Here is a 15,254-nt window from a genome sequence, read left to right as displayed (position 1 = left end):
AGTTGTTGGAAAGGGTCATGAGCCTTCCAGCAAAACTGGCTTGGAATTAAGGCGCTGTGTCTGGGTGAGCTTTCATTAGTATTGGTGGTGTATTGGACAGCACCATTCCTAAGCAGAAGAGCTGGCCAGCTTTGATTTTGTTGACATTTTTTTCTTTCCAATGAAAAATAGTGGGTGTGTGTTTGTTTTCTTTTGTGTTTTCCTAAATGAAAATAATTTAGATAATGGCATAGAGAGTACACTTATAAAGTCTGTGGATGATACCAAGCTGGGAGAGGTTGTAAGTGCTTTGGAGGATTAAAATTCAAAATGATCAAGACAAATGGGAGAAATGGTCTGAAGTCCATAGGATGAAATGCAATCAGCATAAATACAAAGTACTCTACTTAGGAAGGAACAATCAGTTGCACATACAAAACAGGAAATGACTGCCTAGGAAGGAGTACTGCGGAAAGGGATCTGGGGGGTCAGAGTGGATCACAAGCTAAATATGAGTCAACAGTGTGACACTGTTGTAAAAAAAGAAAACATCATTCTGGGATGTATTACCTGGAGTACTGTGTCCAGTTCTGGGTGCCACATTTCAGGAAAGATGTGGACAAATTGGAGAAAGTCCAGAGAAGAGCAACAAAAATTACTAAAAGTCTAGAAAACGTGACTTGTAAGGGAAGATTGAAAAAAAATTGGATTTATTTAGTCTGGAGATGAGAAGACTGAGAGGGAACATGATGATAGTTTTCAAGTACATAAAAGGTTGTTACAAGGAGGAGGTAGAAAAATTGTTCTTCTTAACTTCTGAGGATAGGACAAGAAGCAATGGGCTTAAATTGCAGCAAGGGAGGTTTAGGTTGGATATAAGGAAAAACTTCCTAACTGTCAGGGTGGTTAAGCACTGGAATACATTGCCCAGGGAGGTTGTGGAATCTCCATCAGTTGAGATATTTAAGATCAGGTTAGATAAACGCCTGTCAGGGATGGTTTAGATAATACTTAGTCTTGCCATGAGAGCAGGGGATTGGACTAGATCACCTCTCGAGGTCCCTTCCAGTCCTACGATTCTATGAAAAATGTCTTTTCTGATGGATATATTCCCTTTTGTTTCACTGGAAAAAGGGGCAGGGAGTGAAGAAAATAAGGGAGACAAAGAGGAAAGGGCAACTGAAAGCCATTTTTTTTTCAAAAACCAAAAATTGTTGCTTCTCATTTTATTGAAAAATCAAAAAAAAAAAACCCCAAATCTGCAAATTAAAGCACAAAAATGTTCATTTCTTTAGAAACATTTCACTGAAAATACGTCCCATTTTTCAACCAGCCCCACCAAACAGCAATGTGAAAATCTCCTGTTTCTCTTACTCTCCCTTCCCTTCTCTTGGGCCTCCCTCCCAGCCTGGTCCCACACGACCTGCGCTGTAAGCAGCTGCATTTATCCTGACTGCTGTGGCGTTTGGTTTGGCGACAGAAAATGTTTGACCGGGCTGAAATTTATTTTGTGCTGGTCTTTTTTTTCCCCCTCCCTTCTCCCCATTCCCTAAACAGAAACGACTGAACTCGGTACAAAGAAGGAGCTCAAGTCTATGCCATTCATCACCTACCTCTCAGGCCTGCTGACAGCTCAGATGCTCTCGGACGACCAGCTGATCTCAGGCGTGGAGATCCACTGCGAAGAAAAGGGCCGCTGCCCCTCCACCTGCCACTTGTGTCGGCGCCCAGGCAAAGAGCAGCTCAGCCCAGCCCCGGTGCTGCTGGAAATTAACCGGGTGGTGCCCCTGTACACGCTGATACCGGACAACGACACGAAGGAGGTGAGTGAGGTGGTGAGGAAACCTGCTCTGGAAACTCCTCTCTCACTCCCTGCTTTCCTCGCCTCTTCTCTTCTTCCCGTCAATCTCTCTATCCAGTTTGGAAGCACTTTGGGGAAATTCTTTGTATTTTTGTTCTGTGTTTGTACAGCCCCTAGCACAATGGGGCTCTGGTCCGTGACTGGGGCTTCTAGCCACTGCCACAAAACAAATAATACCTCTCTGTCAGATCCATTGATCCTACACTAGTCGTCACAGTATCTGAGAGCCTAACCAAATTATCCTCACCACCATAGAAAGGCCAAAATATGGCATTGTGTCCATGTGTCTCAAGCAGTCTGGGAGCGTCCCTCCCTCCCCCCCCCATCTCTCCTTTTCTCACTGTTTCTCTTGATTCCCTCTCTCTCTCTCCTGCTCCCCTTTCAGTATCCAAATCATTCTCCCCTTGGATGCAAAGCAGAACAGTACCAGCAGAGAGAGAGAGAGAGAGAGAGTGTGTGTGTGTGTGTGTGTGTGTGTGTTCGTTCCTAACGGTCATCCTAACGGTCTTTCCCATGGACGCCCCTCGGATTCAACAAACCAGGACCTGGGGTGGCACCCCTTGGCTGCGCCTGGGGAACCTGGTGGAGCTTCTCAGTGCCCTGGTACTTTGCAAATTACAGCCCAAATCTCAGCCCATCCCGTGCATAGGGAACGGGGCCTGGGAACAGGCCCCTGGGATTCACCCAACCAGCCACTGGAGGTCACTGTTACTCTAACAGGTGCAGGCGACGCTAAGATCAGCCTCCTCTCTGGCACTGGTTTCTCTCCTGTCTCTTGCTCTCTGCAAATCCTGCAGGAACGTAAATGTTAATCAGATGTAGATTTATTTGCTGGTTTCCCCGGTCCCTGCCCCCCCCCCCGGCCCCCAACCCAAAAATGACAGACCTGTTTAAAGTCACTTATTAGCACCGAGCCTGCACTTGATTAAGGGGCTCAGAGCGAGCCAGCGCGCGGCAGCTGTGGGTGGGATGAGGGGAGCTGCAGGTCTGGAAACAATACCAGCCCCGAGTAGAGGTGTGACCACCTAGTGTGGTTCTCCCGCGCTCTCCCACACCCTCAGAGGGCAGAGCACCTCTCTCTGTCTGCCTCCTTCCCTCCTCCTGGGCCTGTCCATCCTTCTCTCTGCCCCTCGCTCTCCTTCCGTCTCCTTCTCCACCCCAATCTGCCTGCCTCTCTCCGCGTAGCCATTTCTCACTCTTCCCTCAGTCTCTCTTGTTTCTCTTCCATCCGTCTTTATCTCCCCCCCACCCCCGCCTCCATGAGTCTGTCCCTCTTTGCAACGGCCGCTGCCTCTCACAACCCCTCCATCTTTCTCCAACCTCCGCTTCTTTCCACCCATAGGAAGAGTCTGCACTTCCTTGGCAAAGGCTCTCCTTTCCCCTCTGTGCCCTGGGTTGGCCCAGCCGGCCCCTGATCATGGCTTTTAAAGCTGCCCGTCCTTTAACGCGGCTGGGGAGCTTCTCCCGCTTGCGGCAGGTGACGTGCAGGAGGATTGCAGTGTCCGGAAGCAGGTGTAGCCCTAGCTGCCCCACCTGGACCTGGAGACCTCAGACTGGCAGACTTCATGGCCCTGGTGCAGCCATGCTACTAGTCTGGGCTACGCCGGCACCGGCTTCTTCATCCCCTCCCCCCTTTGCAGTGAGGGAGCAGAGAAGATGGACATTGCTGGCTCTTGGTGTCTAAGCAGCCTCTGTGCATCCACCACCAGCATCATCCCATCAGCATGCCCTCTCCTTCCATGCGAGAACCTCTGCTTGGACAGCAACAACCCCTCTTCCCCCAGCCAGACCCAGGAACGAACAGGGCGGGATTTCCTTTGAGACCTGGGATTGAGGCGCGGAGGTTGATGCACACACTGGCTTCTTCCCGGGCAGCAAGACAGGAGGGAGCGATTTGCAGCTTCATGCAGGCAGCCAGCTCCCAGAATAACCCAACAAGACAATGGCTGCTCGGTCTCTGGAGCGCCCTCCCTTACGCCTAGCAGCGGAGGGGGCTGCCTGCTCCACAGTCAGGGTGTGGGGCAGGGACAGAGAGTGAAGGCTGCCGAAAGCCAAGGTGGATCCCAGGGGGATTTGGGAATCAGCAGGCAGTGTGTGTGTGTCGGGGTCGAATAGCCTGGAGCGGGCACTGAGCCACAGTGATGCGGGTCGGTAGGTTGGGATGTTACTGGGATGGAGAGTGGGGGCAGGGTCGTTCCCTCGGGATGCTCTGCAAGATGTCAGTTTGTTTTGGGGAAGGGGAATGGGTTCACCAGCAGGCAAGGGGTTAATGGCGGGGAAAAAAGAGAGCGAGAGAGACCAAGCCCAGTCTAAAGAGCTCCTGCTGCTACTGCTCATCCGCCAGGAAGTAGGACAGCTTCTCCGCCGCTCCCTTTCCCATACGCTGGCCTGTGCAAGGAGGCAGTGCGGCCTTCCAGTCTCCTCATCTCATTCTCCTCCTGGAACGCGCCCCTTCACCCCTCCCTCCTCCGCTACCATGATGAGGCCATCCCCTCCCAACCGCCTCCTCCCTCTGGGTGCCCAGAGTTCAGATCTCACTCTTCCCAGGCTCCGAGCAGAAGCAAAGTTCCCATGTGCCCTGCCCTGGAAGGGCCTCCGGTTTGGCTTGGTGAGTTGGACACGGGCTGCGTTTCTCCAGCAGCAGCGTCACTCCCTCCCTCCGTCCCGCGGAAGAGAGACTGTCCCACCGGCCGCAGTTGGAACCGAGCCCCGAATTGTACTTTCTGCTGAGGCCCTGGAAAAACCAACCACCCTTCTACGGAGACTTTGATTAATGCGCGCGTGCTCCTCCCTGCACCTGCTACATTTGCACACAGAGAAGCATGCCCCCCAAGGGAGCCTGTCTCTGCAGGCGGGGGTTCCATGCATGTGCGTGCAAATTCGAGGGAGAAGGAGCCTTCCCCTCCCTTCCCCCAACCCTTTCTGCATCAGCAGCTGTTCCTGCCAATGGCGGAGCTTGGATCTCAGCTGCATATTCTCTTGCGCCTGTGCAGCCCATGCCAAAGAGCGGGGGAAGGCTGCTCTGAGAACTGCAGGAGAAGGCGTCTCAGAGTCGGAGGGGCGCAGGAGAACACTCAGGGAAGCGGTAGATGCGTGCGGTGTTGGCGGATGGTGGTCAGCTGAGTACATGGTATGTGCCAGAGAATGACCATGTGGTACCATTGCACCGCAGCCCAGGCCTACGCCTCTTTTGTCTGTCTAGAGTCTCTGATGCTTGCCTTTGCTACAGGCCCCACTTGCCCACCCACGGTCCTGCTAGGGGTCCTGTTTTTGTCTGTGGCAGGACACAGGTAATTAATTCCTTTTGTCTTCCATATCCACCCCCACCACAGCTTGCTCTCTGTCTTTTGCTGTCCATCTCCCTCTCAATTATTTCATATCACTTCCTATTTTCTTCTGTTCCATTCTTTCCCCCTTTCTCTCCCTCCTCCTTTTACATTTATTTTTAAACCTTTTTATCATCTGGTCTGCCCGCCCCTTTCTCCCCATTCCTTCCCTCTGCTCCTCGCTTTCTCTGCTCCTCCCCTCCTTGTGCTTCAGTCGCTTTCAGCAGATTATTCTCCCCTTTAACTCTGCATCCTCTGCTGGTTGAGACGGCTCCCTATATATTCAGAGCCAATCAGCCGTAATTCACAGCTGCCAGACATGAGCCCCCAGTAAGAACTCACCGTCGCTACTGTGGGAAACTGAGTCAGGTCTCTCCATCCCAGTGTGGGCAGAGAGAGCCAAGATGTACACTGCATGGCAGCCTGGGTGCCCCCGACATGATTTCTACTGGGGAGAGCGCAGCGTCCCCATTGACAGAAAGAATTGGGGTTGAAATGATGCAGGCCCTCTATTGTAAAGAAGTTGGCATCCTACAGGGTAAGGATTGCCGGGAGGAGAATGTGCAGTGGAAACTTTCACGACGCCCATGGGCTAAGTTCACTCCCTATTGAAATTAATCCTACCAAATTGTCCCGGCCAGGGCCTGGGTCGGTCAGGCTAGTGGGTAGGGCTGGAGTCAGAAACCAAGAACCAACGCCGAGGTCAGAAGCCAAAAACCAAAGCAAGGCAAAGGAGCAGGGTCTGTCATAGACCCAGATGGGGATCCACCTGGTTGCACAGACCACTTCTTGGTGTCTTAAGTAGCGCGCCTGGAGCAATCAGGGCTCCCATGAGCACTGCCATACAGGCCCTCTGTGGGGAGCACATTCGGTGGTACTTGGCTCCTCCAGGCTCACAGCCTGTTGGTCGCCGTTGGGCCAGAACTGTGGAGTGGTGACATGGATCCTGCTGGACACTGAGCTACTTTACGCACCAAAGCAAGGATGTAAGAGGTTACCAGCTTCCCCCTGCACATGCAACCCCATATCATGGGTCAGTGCATGAAAGGGACAGCAGCTTTTAATGCAGCGTTACTCCCCATCCTGCATGAATGGGCAGACGGGACCTGCAGTGGGAAGAGCCTTGACTCCTCCCTCCCTCGCCACGCACCAGTACTGATGGGGAAGTGATCTGTACCAAGCATAGAGCTGGCGTGGATAACTTCCCCCACCCCAGAGTATGGGGAGATCAGGAGGAACCAGGTGATTCTCAAAATCCCACTGCGGTTCCCGGCCTGCTCCCAGGGCAGGGTAGCTATGTGCTGCCCCTTATGTGGGATAGGCTGTAAAATGACACTCTGGCTCTAGGTGATGATTTGCTGTAAGAGAGCAGAAGGGAAAGGTAATAAAGCATTGACCGGCAAAGCATCAGGACTGGGGACTTGGATATACTGATCGACCTTTAGCACAAACAACAAATGTCGGTGTCTAGGACTACCACTCAAACCCCAAGCTGGCCGGCCTGGTGTGAATACTCAGCCCAGAGAGATAGACTTCACTGCAACAGCCATGCAACATGAATCACACACTAACTAGCCTAGTGTTTTCCTCCAAGCACAGGATCCCCAATTATTCCTCCAAACACTCCCGTTTGCTGTCTCCTGTGGGAGTGGGTAATAGTCAATTGATGTAGCTAATGCTCTCCTGTAGTGTCTGCAAGCAGATAATGAGTTCTTCGCCTCTATTTAGTAAATAACCTGTGGGTCGATTCTTTGATAGTGAATATTTGAATTTTCCTGTGTGTTGCCAGGCTGCAACTGATCCCAAAAGTCACATGCTGGACGGTATTTCTGCTTGCAGATTGGATGCACGAGCACTTCACGCGTCCGTGCTTGGGTCTGAGGATTCAAACTTTGCTTTCTGCAAATACTTGTACACGTGGATCTTCAAAATTCTCTTTCCGCAAACGTTTTCCCAGCTACTCAACTGCTCCGGTGTCCGTGGGACTCAGCGACAGGTCCAAGGAAATTCATTTCAAAATTCAAACACCGATTCATGGCCTTCTCTGGCTATCTGTGCTGTGATGCATGGACTGTTAATGAAGGCTTCTGCAGTGAAAGGACTGCCCGTTCTCCACGGAGAACTCCGGCTCTACCAGTCAAATTGGTGCGACTCAACTGTCTTGAGTGGAGCGGGTGACTTTGTTGCCTCTTTTCAGTGTATAACTACTACCCAGCTTGGTTTCCCGTGAGCTCCGGTCCTCTGATTCCTGCCTAAGTCGAGCCTGATGCGAATAAGCAGAGGCTGTGACTAAGGCATGCACTGGGGGGCATCTTCTCACTAGAGGTCTCTGGGGACCATGTCAGTGTGTAGGCTAGTCTGCTGTCTTTGTACTGCTTCAGTCTGCTCATGCACCGTAACACCACAGGCACTGTAACAGCGGGTTTGAACAATGGTCCATCTGTGCCAGGATCCTGTCTCTGACAACGATCCGTCAGAGTTTCAGAGGGAGGTGCAACATACTCTTTATTGTCAGTTTACTGAGTAACCTGAGGTTTCTCCCTCTCCTCCATCATGTATTGGTCAGTTCAGCTTGTGCACTGAAGCACAAAGGTTTCTGTCCATCGTACATCTTTGTTCTGTCTTATGGAAAAGCTCCCTCTCCCCGTGACCCTTGGCACAGAATGCAATCAAGTGAACACAGCAGCCGTCGAACAGCCCCACAGGAAGAGACATGTAACAACAGCGTTTTCTCAGACAGGCTCCAATGCCAAGGAAAGGAATCACTCCACCCTGCCTTTGGGAGGGTGCGGTTTAGATGTCTGCCATGGTCATTTGGTCTCCTGGTCATTAGCCCCTGCTATTCCACCAATGTATTCCTACCCTACATTGGCCTCACATCCACCTCTTGGGTCGGGCAAGGTGATTCGCATTGCACCTGGAGTTTCCCTGGCACTGCTCTCCAACTTTGAGCTGGGGGAACATCCATCTCCTGCAACGACCGGGCAGGGGGAATTCCTCCAGCTCTGAGTGCAGCAAAGCCTGTAATATTATCATTCTCACCTTTCTGCTTCTTTGACTTCTCAGCTCTCTGCAGCTGTGTGATTGACTAGCAGCCCTGCTCCTGATAATCACCCAGAGGCACAGGCTGAGAAAGAGAGAGACATCAGGTTTGCGTACTCTGTAAACCTCCAAGTCCCCTGGAAGAGGCGGTTGGAAAACGAGCCAGCCCGCTAACCCAGAGAGGCAGCGGGAGGAGAATGGAGCTTATGCTTCCCCCCCACACACTCTGAACATCACAGCATTGAGACCTAAACAATTCAGTGCATGCACAGAATGCTGGTTACCTGCAGGAATCCACCTTCTGCACCGATCGCCAGCCAAGGGATCCTGGTTTGAGGGGGTCAAACCTGACTGGCTGGGGTCTTCCTCTTTCAAGATATTATTTTCCTTTGCATTGCACTTTCCCCCATCAACCAAACTGAAAAAAAAAAAGCTCTTCCGGAGCAGCTCAGCCAGCTGCAGAAACGCTTAGAGGGTTGCGGGGGAAGGGGAGCAAGGGGAGATTAATCTCGTCTCCTGCGGGAGATGGATTCAAAGCTCTGTTTTTATGTAAGGAGACAAATGAACTTCTAGTTAGAATTTTAGGAGACCTCTGGGGCCTTTATTTAATTTTAAACGTGAGTACTTTCAGCGTCAATCTCTAGCCGTGTCGCCCTCGCAGCAAAGAACAGGCAGGGCTTGCCGCGTGACTGGAGCTGCCAGGGTGCATGGTCAAAAACACCCGCGGCAGTCTAGGTACCGTCACCTCCCACATGGCCTCGGTAAGAGGAGAGGCCAGGCTCCCTTCGCACCCTTGTTCTTCCTCAGCTGAAGGAACTGCCCAGCGTCAACTGAGCAGTGCTGACCTCGGTGGACTCTATGGGGGCATTTCTTTATCTCCCCTACCCCAAGTGGAGACCTCTCACTCCACAGCATGTGAGAGTCCTGTGACAGATCCTCCCGCCTGCACCGTACCACTGTGAGTGTGTGTGGTGGGGGGAGGTTTCTTTAGATGGTAGCACAATTCTTCATTACTACCTATGGTCTGATGCCACTGGCTGCACTTTGCATTCTCTTGTTGCCAGTGTGCATCCAGCTCCCCTCCCCTGTGTCTCTGTGTGGATCTGGCCACCCCTGAAAAGGCTCAGCCGAGCCAACACTTGACACTTCCCAGTATGCCAGAGGCCTTAAATGATGGCCTAGTTTGTGGCCCCCCCAGCATCTGACCAAAGGCGCTCTCCTGGTAGTGCTAGAGAGGCCTTTATCTACGCTTATTACCTTCTCTCCCCTTACACAGGCTTGAAAGTATTGGTATGGTCCATATATATTTTAAAGGAGGGGACAACACCCACCTGCTTCTCTGAACAAACAGGGCTGCGCTGGGAACTTGATCAGCAAATGTGCACTGAGGTTTGTCCCCTGAGAGCCGGTCCATCCTCTTCATCAATGCTTCACCCACCCATCCTCGGCGGCTGTAGGAGTCTGCCCATCAGTGCCGCCTGTCTGGGAAACGCTCCGGCTTGCGGAGTCCTTGGAATGCTGTGACTGGAGGTGATGGGTCGCAAAGGGAACTGCAAACAGCCCCACCGATGAAACCAACTCTGCCGGAATCCCCAAAGGCAGCTTGCTGCCCACCTCCCTTTCCCCCTCTTCTCTCTCTCGCTCTCAGTTGCTGCACAAAGCAGATGGGATAAGCAGAAGGAGATTCAGACACGTGTTGGCCATCTGTCCTTCTTAAATTTGGCCAAGTAAACGGCCAAGAGCCAAGCAGAAAAATCCAACTGGGAAGGCTCTCATTGGCTCTTCCCGGCATTCCTGTTAGCGTGTGCCACTCCGATGGTACCCCAGCCTGAGCATTCCAGCCAGCCAGGCTCGGCCATGGGGCCTCCGTGCCGGAAGAGAAGGCGCTCCAATCAGCATGTGAGAGCAGGCCCATGGTCTCGGCTGAGGGAGGCACAGCTTCAGGACTGAGGAAGCATGCGGTGTTTGCATTGAGTCTGACCCACAGCGGCAGCCTGGAGTTATCCCCAACTAAGAAACCCCCCTCAGAGACCACAGGGTTGTCTTCGTTTGATTGGCTGAGCTGCCTGAAAAGTTGTGGCCCGTTGATGAAAATGAGGCCATGAAAGGAGAGAGGGAGGGAACCCCTTCTTCACACGCTCCACTCCCCCATCCTTCCAAACCTCTTTCGGGTGCTGGGCTGGGAGGGGGGCTGTAATTAAAAGTAACGCACCCTCCACAAGACGTCTCAACTCTGCGGCTGCGTTTGCGCTAAGTTTTCTCGTAGAAGTTCCCCGCGCCTCTGCAACATGGGGGCGCTAGTCATGACAAAGAGCCAGTGTTGTTACCTCCAGGTCATGTAAACCTGCTCTGAGTAGGTCCAGACGACACAGCGGTAAAAGCAATGCCAGCCCGTCTAACCTGCCACTCCCCAGCCCTGTCGTTTTGCAGTGTGGGCACAGCTCCAGTGGCAGACCGGAGTCAGAAATTCTGCGTGGTGCAGTAGGGATATGTTAGTACAGGCGTGAGACCTGAGTCCAGCAATTGTAAACCCAGGTTTACAATGCAGTGTGGATGCTCAAACGCTGGCTTGGAAACACATGAGACCACAAGCCCAGGTCCTGCAGACCTGGGTTTGCAATCTAGTATGGACATAGCTGTCCTACAGTAGCACTTAGGGTAATAATAATTAATAGGCAGTTGAGAATGGGGTTCCAACGGGGCTTTGGCTCTGATACCTGCCTTTAAGCTGATATCACTATCACACATCCATGCCCAACTATTCCCCAGGGGTGGAGGGGGGAACCCATTCTATTTGATTCTGTTTGGGTTTTCACGCTGCACTCGCCTGCATGCTGTTTGAGCACCTGGGCAATGCATTTACTTTCCACCACTGATGGATGAACCCCCTGTGACAGGATGGCCTGCCCCTTTAAGGACCAGGAATCCGGGGGGCAGTCAGCCCAGTTCACTTAGCCCCACCCTGCTGCCATCTGCGCTGGAGGTGGGGCCTGTGAGGAGGAAAGCCCAGTGGGGATAACTGGCTGGGGAGGAAAGAAGAGGCACTGACTGCAGAGGTAGGCTGGGAGAAGAGCAGGCAGATTGCTCCTGCCAGGGGGTCGTGAAGCCTGGGTGAGGGCCAGGAGCTGTTTGAGGACTTTGGCTGGCCAGGGCCCATGGTAGGAGGAGGTGGGATTGTTGGGGTAATCAGAGCCCAGGTACCTGTTGGTGGATGTGAAGACTGCATTGCAACTGGGACCTACCAGTAAGGAAGGGGGCTGGATATTGAGCCCAGCTAGGTCGAAGATTCCTTTGGGGTTTTGTTTTGGGTTTTTTTTTGGGGGGGGGGGGAGTTTGTCTAAAGGATGCTGTGACCATGGAAAGGTGGATTTGCGGGAAGATCAAGTCAGCTCTATGCCGGGAGTAGGCTTAAGATCATTGTGGGGAAACTGAGGCGGGCGCGCCACAGCGCCAGGTCTCACTGTGAGAGGGTGCGCCAGGACAGCGCTTCAAACAGCTGCTGTGCCAGAGCTCCTGCCAGGGAAAATGGGAGATTGAAAGGAGCTGTAAGAAACCCCGTAACAGTGGGATCCAGAGGCCCAGGTGGATGACATGAGCCAAGGTGCTTTGTCATCACGGAGAGGTAGCACACGTTTCCAGCAGGGATTTGCTTTGTAACATGCTGTTCAGAAGTAGCAATTTGCAAAGCAAGAATCCCCGAGGAAAGTGTGTGTGAAGTGCACATCTATGTTTGCTGGGGAAAACCCTGGGAACGCTGGTAGTGTAGCATCTCCCCAGATCCACAAGCACACATCTTGGGATGCTCTGGGGCAGAGAAGAAACAGGAAGTGATGGCAGGTGGGAGAGGATAGAAGGGTTTGTTGACAGTCAACTATCCAAGCACCTACAGATCAGCTTGGGAAGGTCTCTGTGAGGCTCACAAGCCAGTGTAGATATGGCCAGCTTGGCCAAGCCAGCCCTTTCCATGTCTGATTTCCACGAGTTAATCACTCTCTCTGATGACATCTCAGTTTGCCCCGGAGGCAGAGCAAACCTGGACCTGGGGAAGCCAGAGCCATGGACTGAGAAAATGAATCGGGATGCAGTAGTGCTGAGAGCCTCAGCGGATGCAGGGAGGCAAACAATCAAAGAGGAGGTAGAGCATGTCAAATCTGGATTTACTCAGAGCACTTTCTGACCTACAGCTGGCCAGGAGGCACTGCATGCAAGGTTGTGATATTTTGCTCTTATCCCTTGAAGTCTGTTCAAGCAGACAGACATTTGTGCCCCTTCCCATTGGTCACATTTTTCAGGGATCTGGTATCCCAGAGCTGTTTATTTTAGGGAGGGGGGAGGAAAAATCTGTACGTGTGATCGGCAGCAATGCCCGGGAAACTGGCATTCACAAGGCCTTGGTTCCAACACTGCAGCTCTCGCCAGCTTCTCCAAGGGTCCTTGTCCCTCCAGACTGCGCAGAAGTGGAAGGCCAGGCAGGCTTCGGAAAGAAAAGAAAACACGCTGTGCACGCAGATAACTCCCCCAAAGCAGAGTCTGAAGACATGGAAGGTCGGTGCCAGCAATTTATTTTTCCATGGACAAAGTTACAAGGGAGCCAGAGCAACTGGGGACAACGTTGTTATTGAGTGAGGAGGGGAGGTTCTATCTGTTAATTGGCATTCGTCATTCTTGCATTAATACGCTGTGCAAAGTTTAGCCACTTGGGCCTCTTCCTGATATGGATCTCGTCCACATCCGACATGCATTAGTGAGACAAGAGAATAGCCCCGTTCTGATCTGCCCTATTGTGCTATAACAGGGAGCTTTGTATTCTAGGTGTGAAAGCAAAGCTGACTCGCCTGGACGGGACTGTCGCTGCAGTATGAATGTTGTCTGATGCTGCCAGGTTTTCCAGTTTCCTCTGCTGCTCCCTCGGTTCCCACCAATAACAGAAGCCAGTGCATTGCCCATCCTGGATCCTTTCCAGCACCCTGAGCTCTCTGGCAAAATGTGGATGTCCCTCCACAGGATGAACTGCAGAAGATACTGCTCCCCAGGGAGAAGCAGCCGGAGCAGAGGAGGGTGTGAGCACTAGAAGATGTGGTCGCCTGCCAACAACAGTAGGGAAATTTCACCTTCCTTTGCTCTGAACCTGGAACAGACTTGCAGACGCAAACTCCATAATCCTGGAAAGAGTCCCTGGTCTGGGAAGGCCTTCATTTTTATCTCCTCTCTTAGATGCTGTAACTTCTATGGAGTAGCATTGAAGCCCAGTGAACCAGGCTGCTGGCTTTGAAATGCACTGCAACCGAGGTCTGACCTGAGATTCCAGTTCGGTCTAGCTAGGTGCAGAACCTTCGCTCGCCGATGAATGAAATCCTTGCCCAGGGCATTATTTGTATTGCTGTAGTGCCTAGGAGCCCTTGTCATGGATCAGCATCCCATTGTGTTAGGTGCTGTAAAAACGTGTAGCATTTATCTGCATGGGATTTGCCCTGTGATCATGATAAAGGTATGAACTGGCTGCTGTATCTCAAGGGCACTTCTTGCTCCACTCAGGGCCGGCTTTGGCTTTTTTGCCGCCCCAGGCAAAAAAGCCTCAGCCCCCTCTCCCTCCCCCCCACAGGGAGCACGGCAGGGGAGGGCGCCGAGCCCGGCCGCGGGCCACTCTCCCCAACCGGCCGGAGCACTGGGAGGAGGGCGGAGAGCCCGGCTGGGGCTCCGCTCTCCCCGGCGGCCAGCGGGCCAGGGCTCTGCTCTCCCTAGCGGCCAGAGCGCCGCGGGGAGGGCAGCGAGCCCAGTGGCGGCCCCACTCTCGGGCCGGAGCGCCGTGCCACGCCGCCCCCCTCCAGATGCCGTCCCAAGTACATGCTTGGTGGGCTGGTGCCTGGAGCCGGCCGTGGCTCCACTCCTCACAGCCGTAGCGGCATTTGACAAGGAGGATCCTGTGCTTAATGGACCCCAATGTCAAGGTAGCGGTACAAAAAGGCAGGATGTTAGTCTTGGCTGTGTGACTAACTGCCACCAGAGATCAAGCTGATCCCATGTCTTGGATGGCCTTGGTTCTTCTTTCCAGAGGGATGTGATGTTACTTTGGAACTCATGTAGCGTTGCCTAGATATACCTGTTATTGATGCCTGGGAAATGCATGGAGACCATGTAGCCAAGTCACAGGGTACATCTCTGAGACCAGAGAGTAACAGGTGGGGCCTAGAGGCAGTCAGACTATGCAGTACAGACAATGCATGCATGATGCACAAGAGGGAAAGCAGCTTTGAATGCCAGCCCATTGAATGGAGGGTCACAGTGGAAAGTCTGCTATCCCATATAGGATGATGGAGGCATAAGAAAGATCAGACCTGTATCTACCTGTAGGGAAGTAAGACTCACCAGTGCGGCGCCTCCTGCTGGTTATCCTGGGAATTAGCTCTTGTCCAGCCCGGAGCGCCCTCTGCAAGCCAGTGTCTCACCTGCCGCTGGCCCCCATGTCCCTCCTGGACCCCGGTGCCCCTTTTCCTCTGGGTTCTGCCCCCAGCAGTAACCCACAATCTGGGTCTCCCCTCCCAGGGGAACCCCCAACCCTCTATCCCCACCTTGCCTCAGTGGCTACTGCCAGTCACCATCTAGCCGTTGCTCACTGGGGCAGACTGCAGTCTGTCAGGGCCACTCATCACTGGCAAGGAGGTTGGTCCAGTTGCCTCTGCCTAACCCGGGCTGCACCTCTGCAACCCCAGTACCTGTGTAGGCCTTCTCCTAGGCCTCAGCCTGGGGGTTTCCCAGGCTGGAGCTCCCCAGAGCCCTTGTTCTATTCTCCAGCACTGCTCAAGTTTCAGGTACCATATGTTCCCGGCAGCTAAGCCCTCTCCCTCCAGGGCTGGAGAGAGACTCCTCCAGCTTCTGGCCCACAGCCCTCTTATCAGGGCCAGCTGGGCCCTAGTGGAGCTGGTAACAGCTGTGGCTGCTACTCCAATCAGCCTAGCTTGGCTGTTTTAACCCCTGTTCTCCAGGAGTGGGGCAGCCACCCCACTACACTACCTCTTTTGGGATGATCCACAATGGCCTAATAGATG

The 15,254-nt window shown here is 53.0% G+C and overlaps 1 protein-coding gene across 3 annotated transcripts in view; it reads left to right on the top strand.

The window, feature by feature from the left end:
- ASTN2 (astrotactin 2) overlaps positions 1–15,254 on the top strand; it is a 542,812-nt gene that overhangs the window by 359,251 nt on the left and 168,307 nt on the right. For all 3 annotated transcript variants that reach the window (XM_034793415.1, XM_034793417.1, XM_034793416.1), the window contains one exon: positions 1,537–1,802. In XM_034793415.1, coding sequence (XP_034649306.1) covers positions 1,537–1,802 — 266 coding nt within the window. The remainder of the gene's footprint in view (positions 1–1,536; positions 1,803–15,254) is intronic.

This window comes from Trachemys scripta, chromosome 17 (genome assembly GCF_013100865.1).
Source record: "Trachemys scripta elegans isolate TJP31775 chromosome 17, CAS_Tse_1.0, whole genome shotgun sequence".
In the NCBI taxonomy this organism is placed as follows: domain Eukaryota; kingdom Metazoa; phylum Chordata; order Testudines; family Emydidae; genus Trachemys; species Trachemys scripta.
This window is presented reverse-complemented; position numbering and strand designations above follow the sequence as displayed.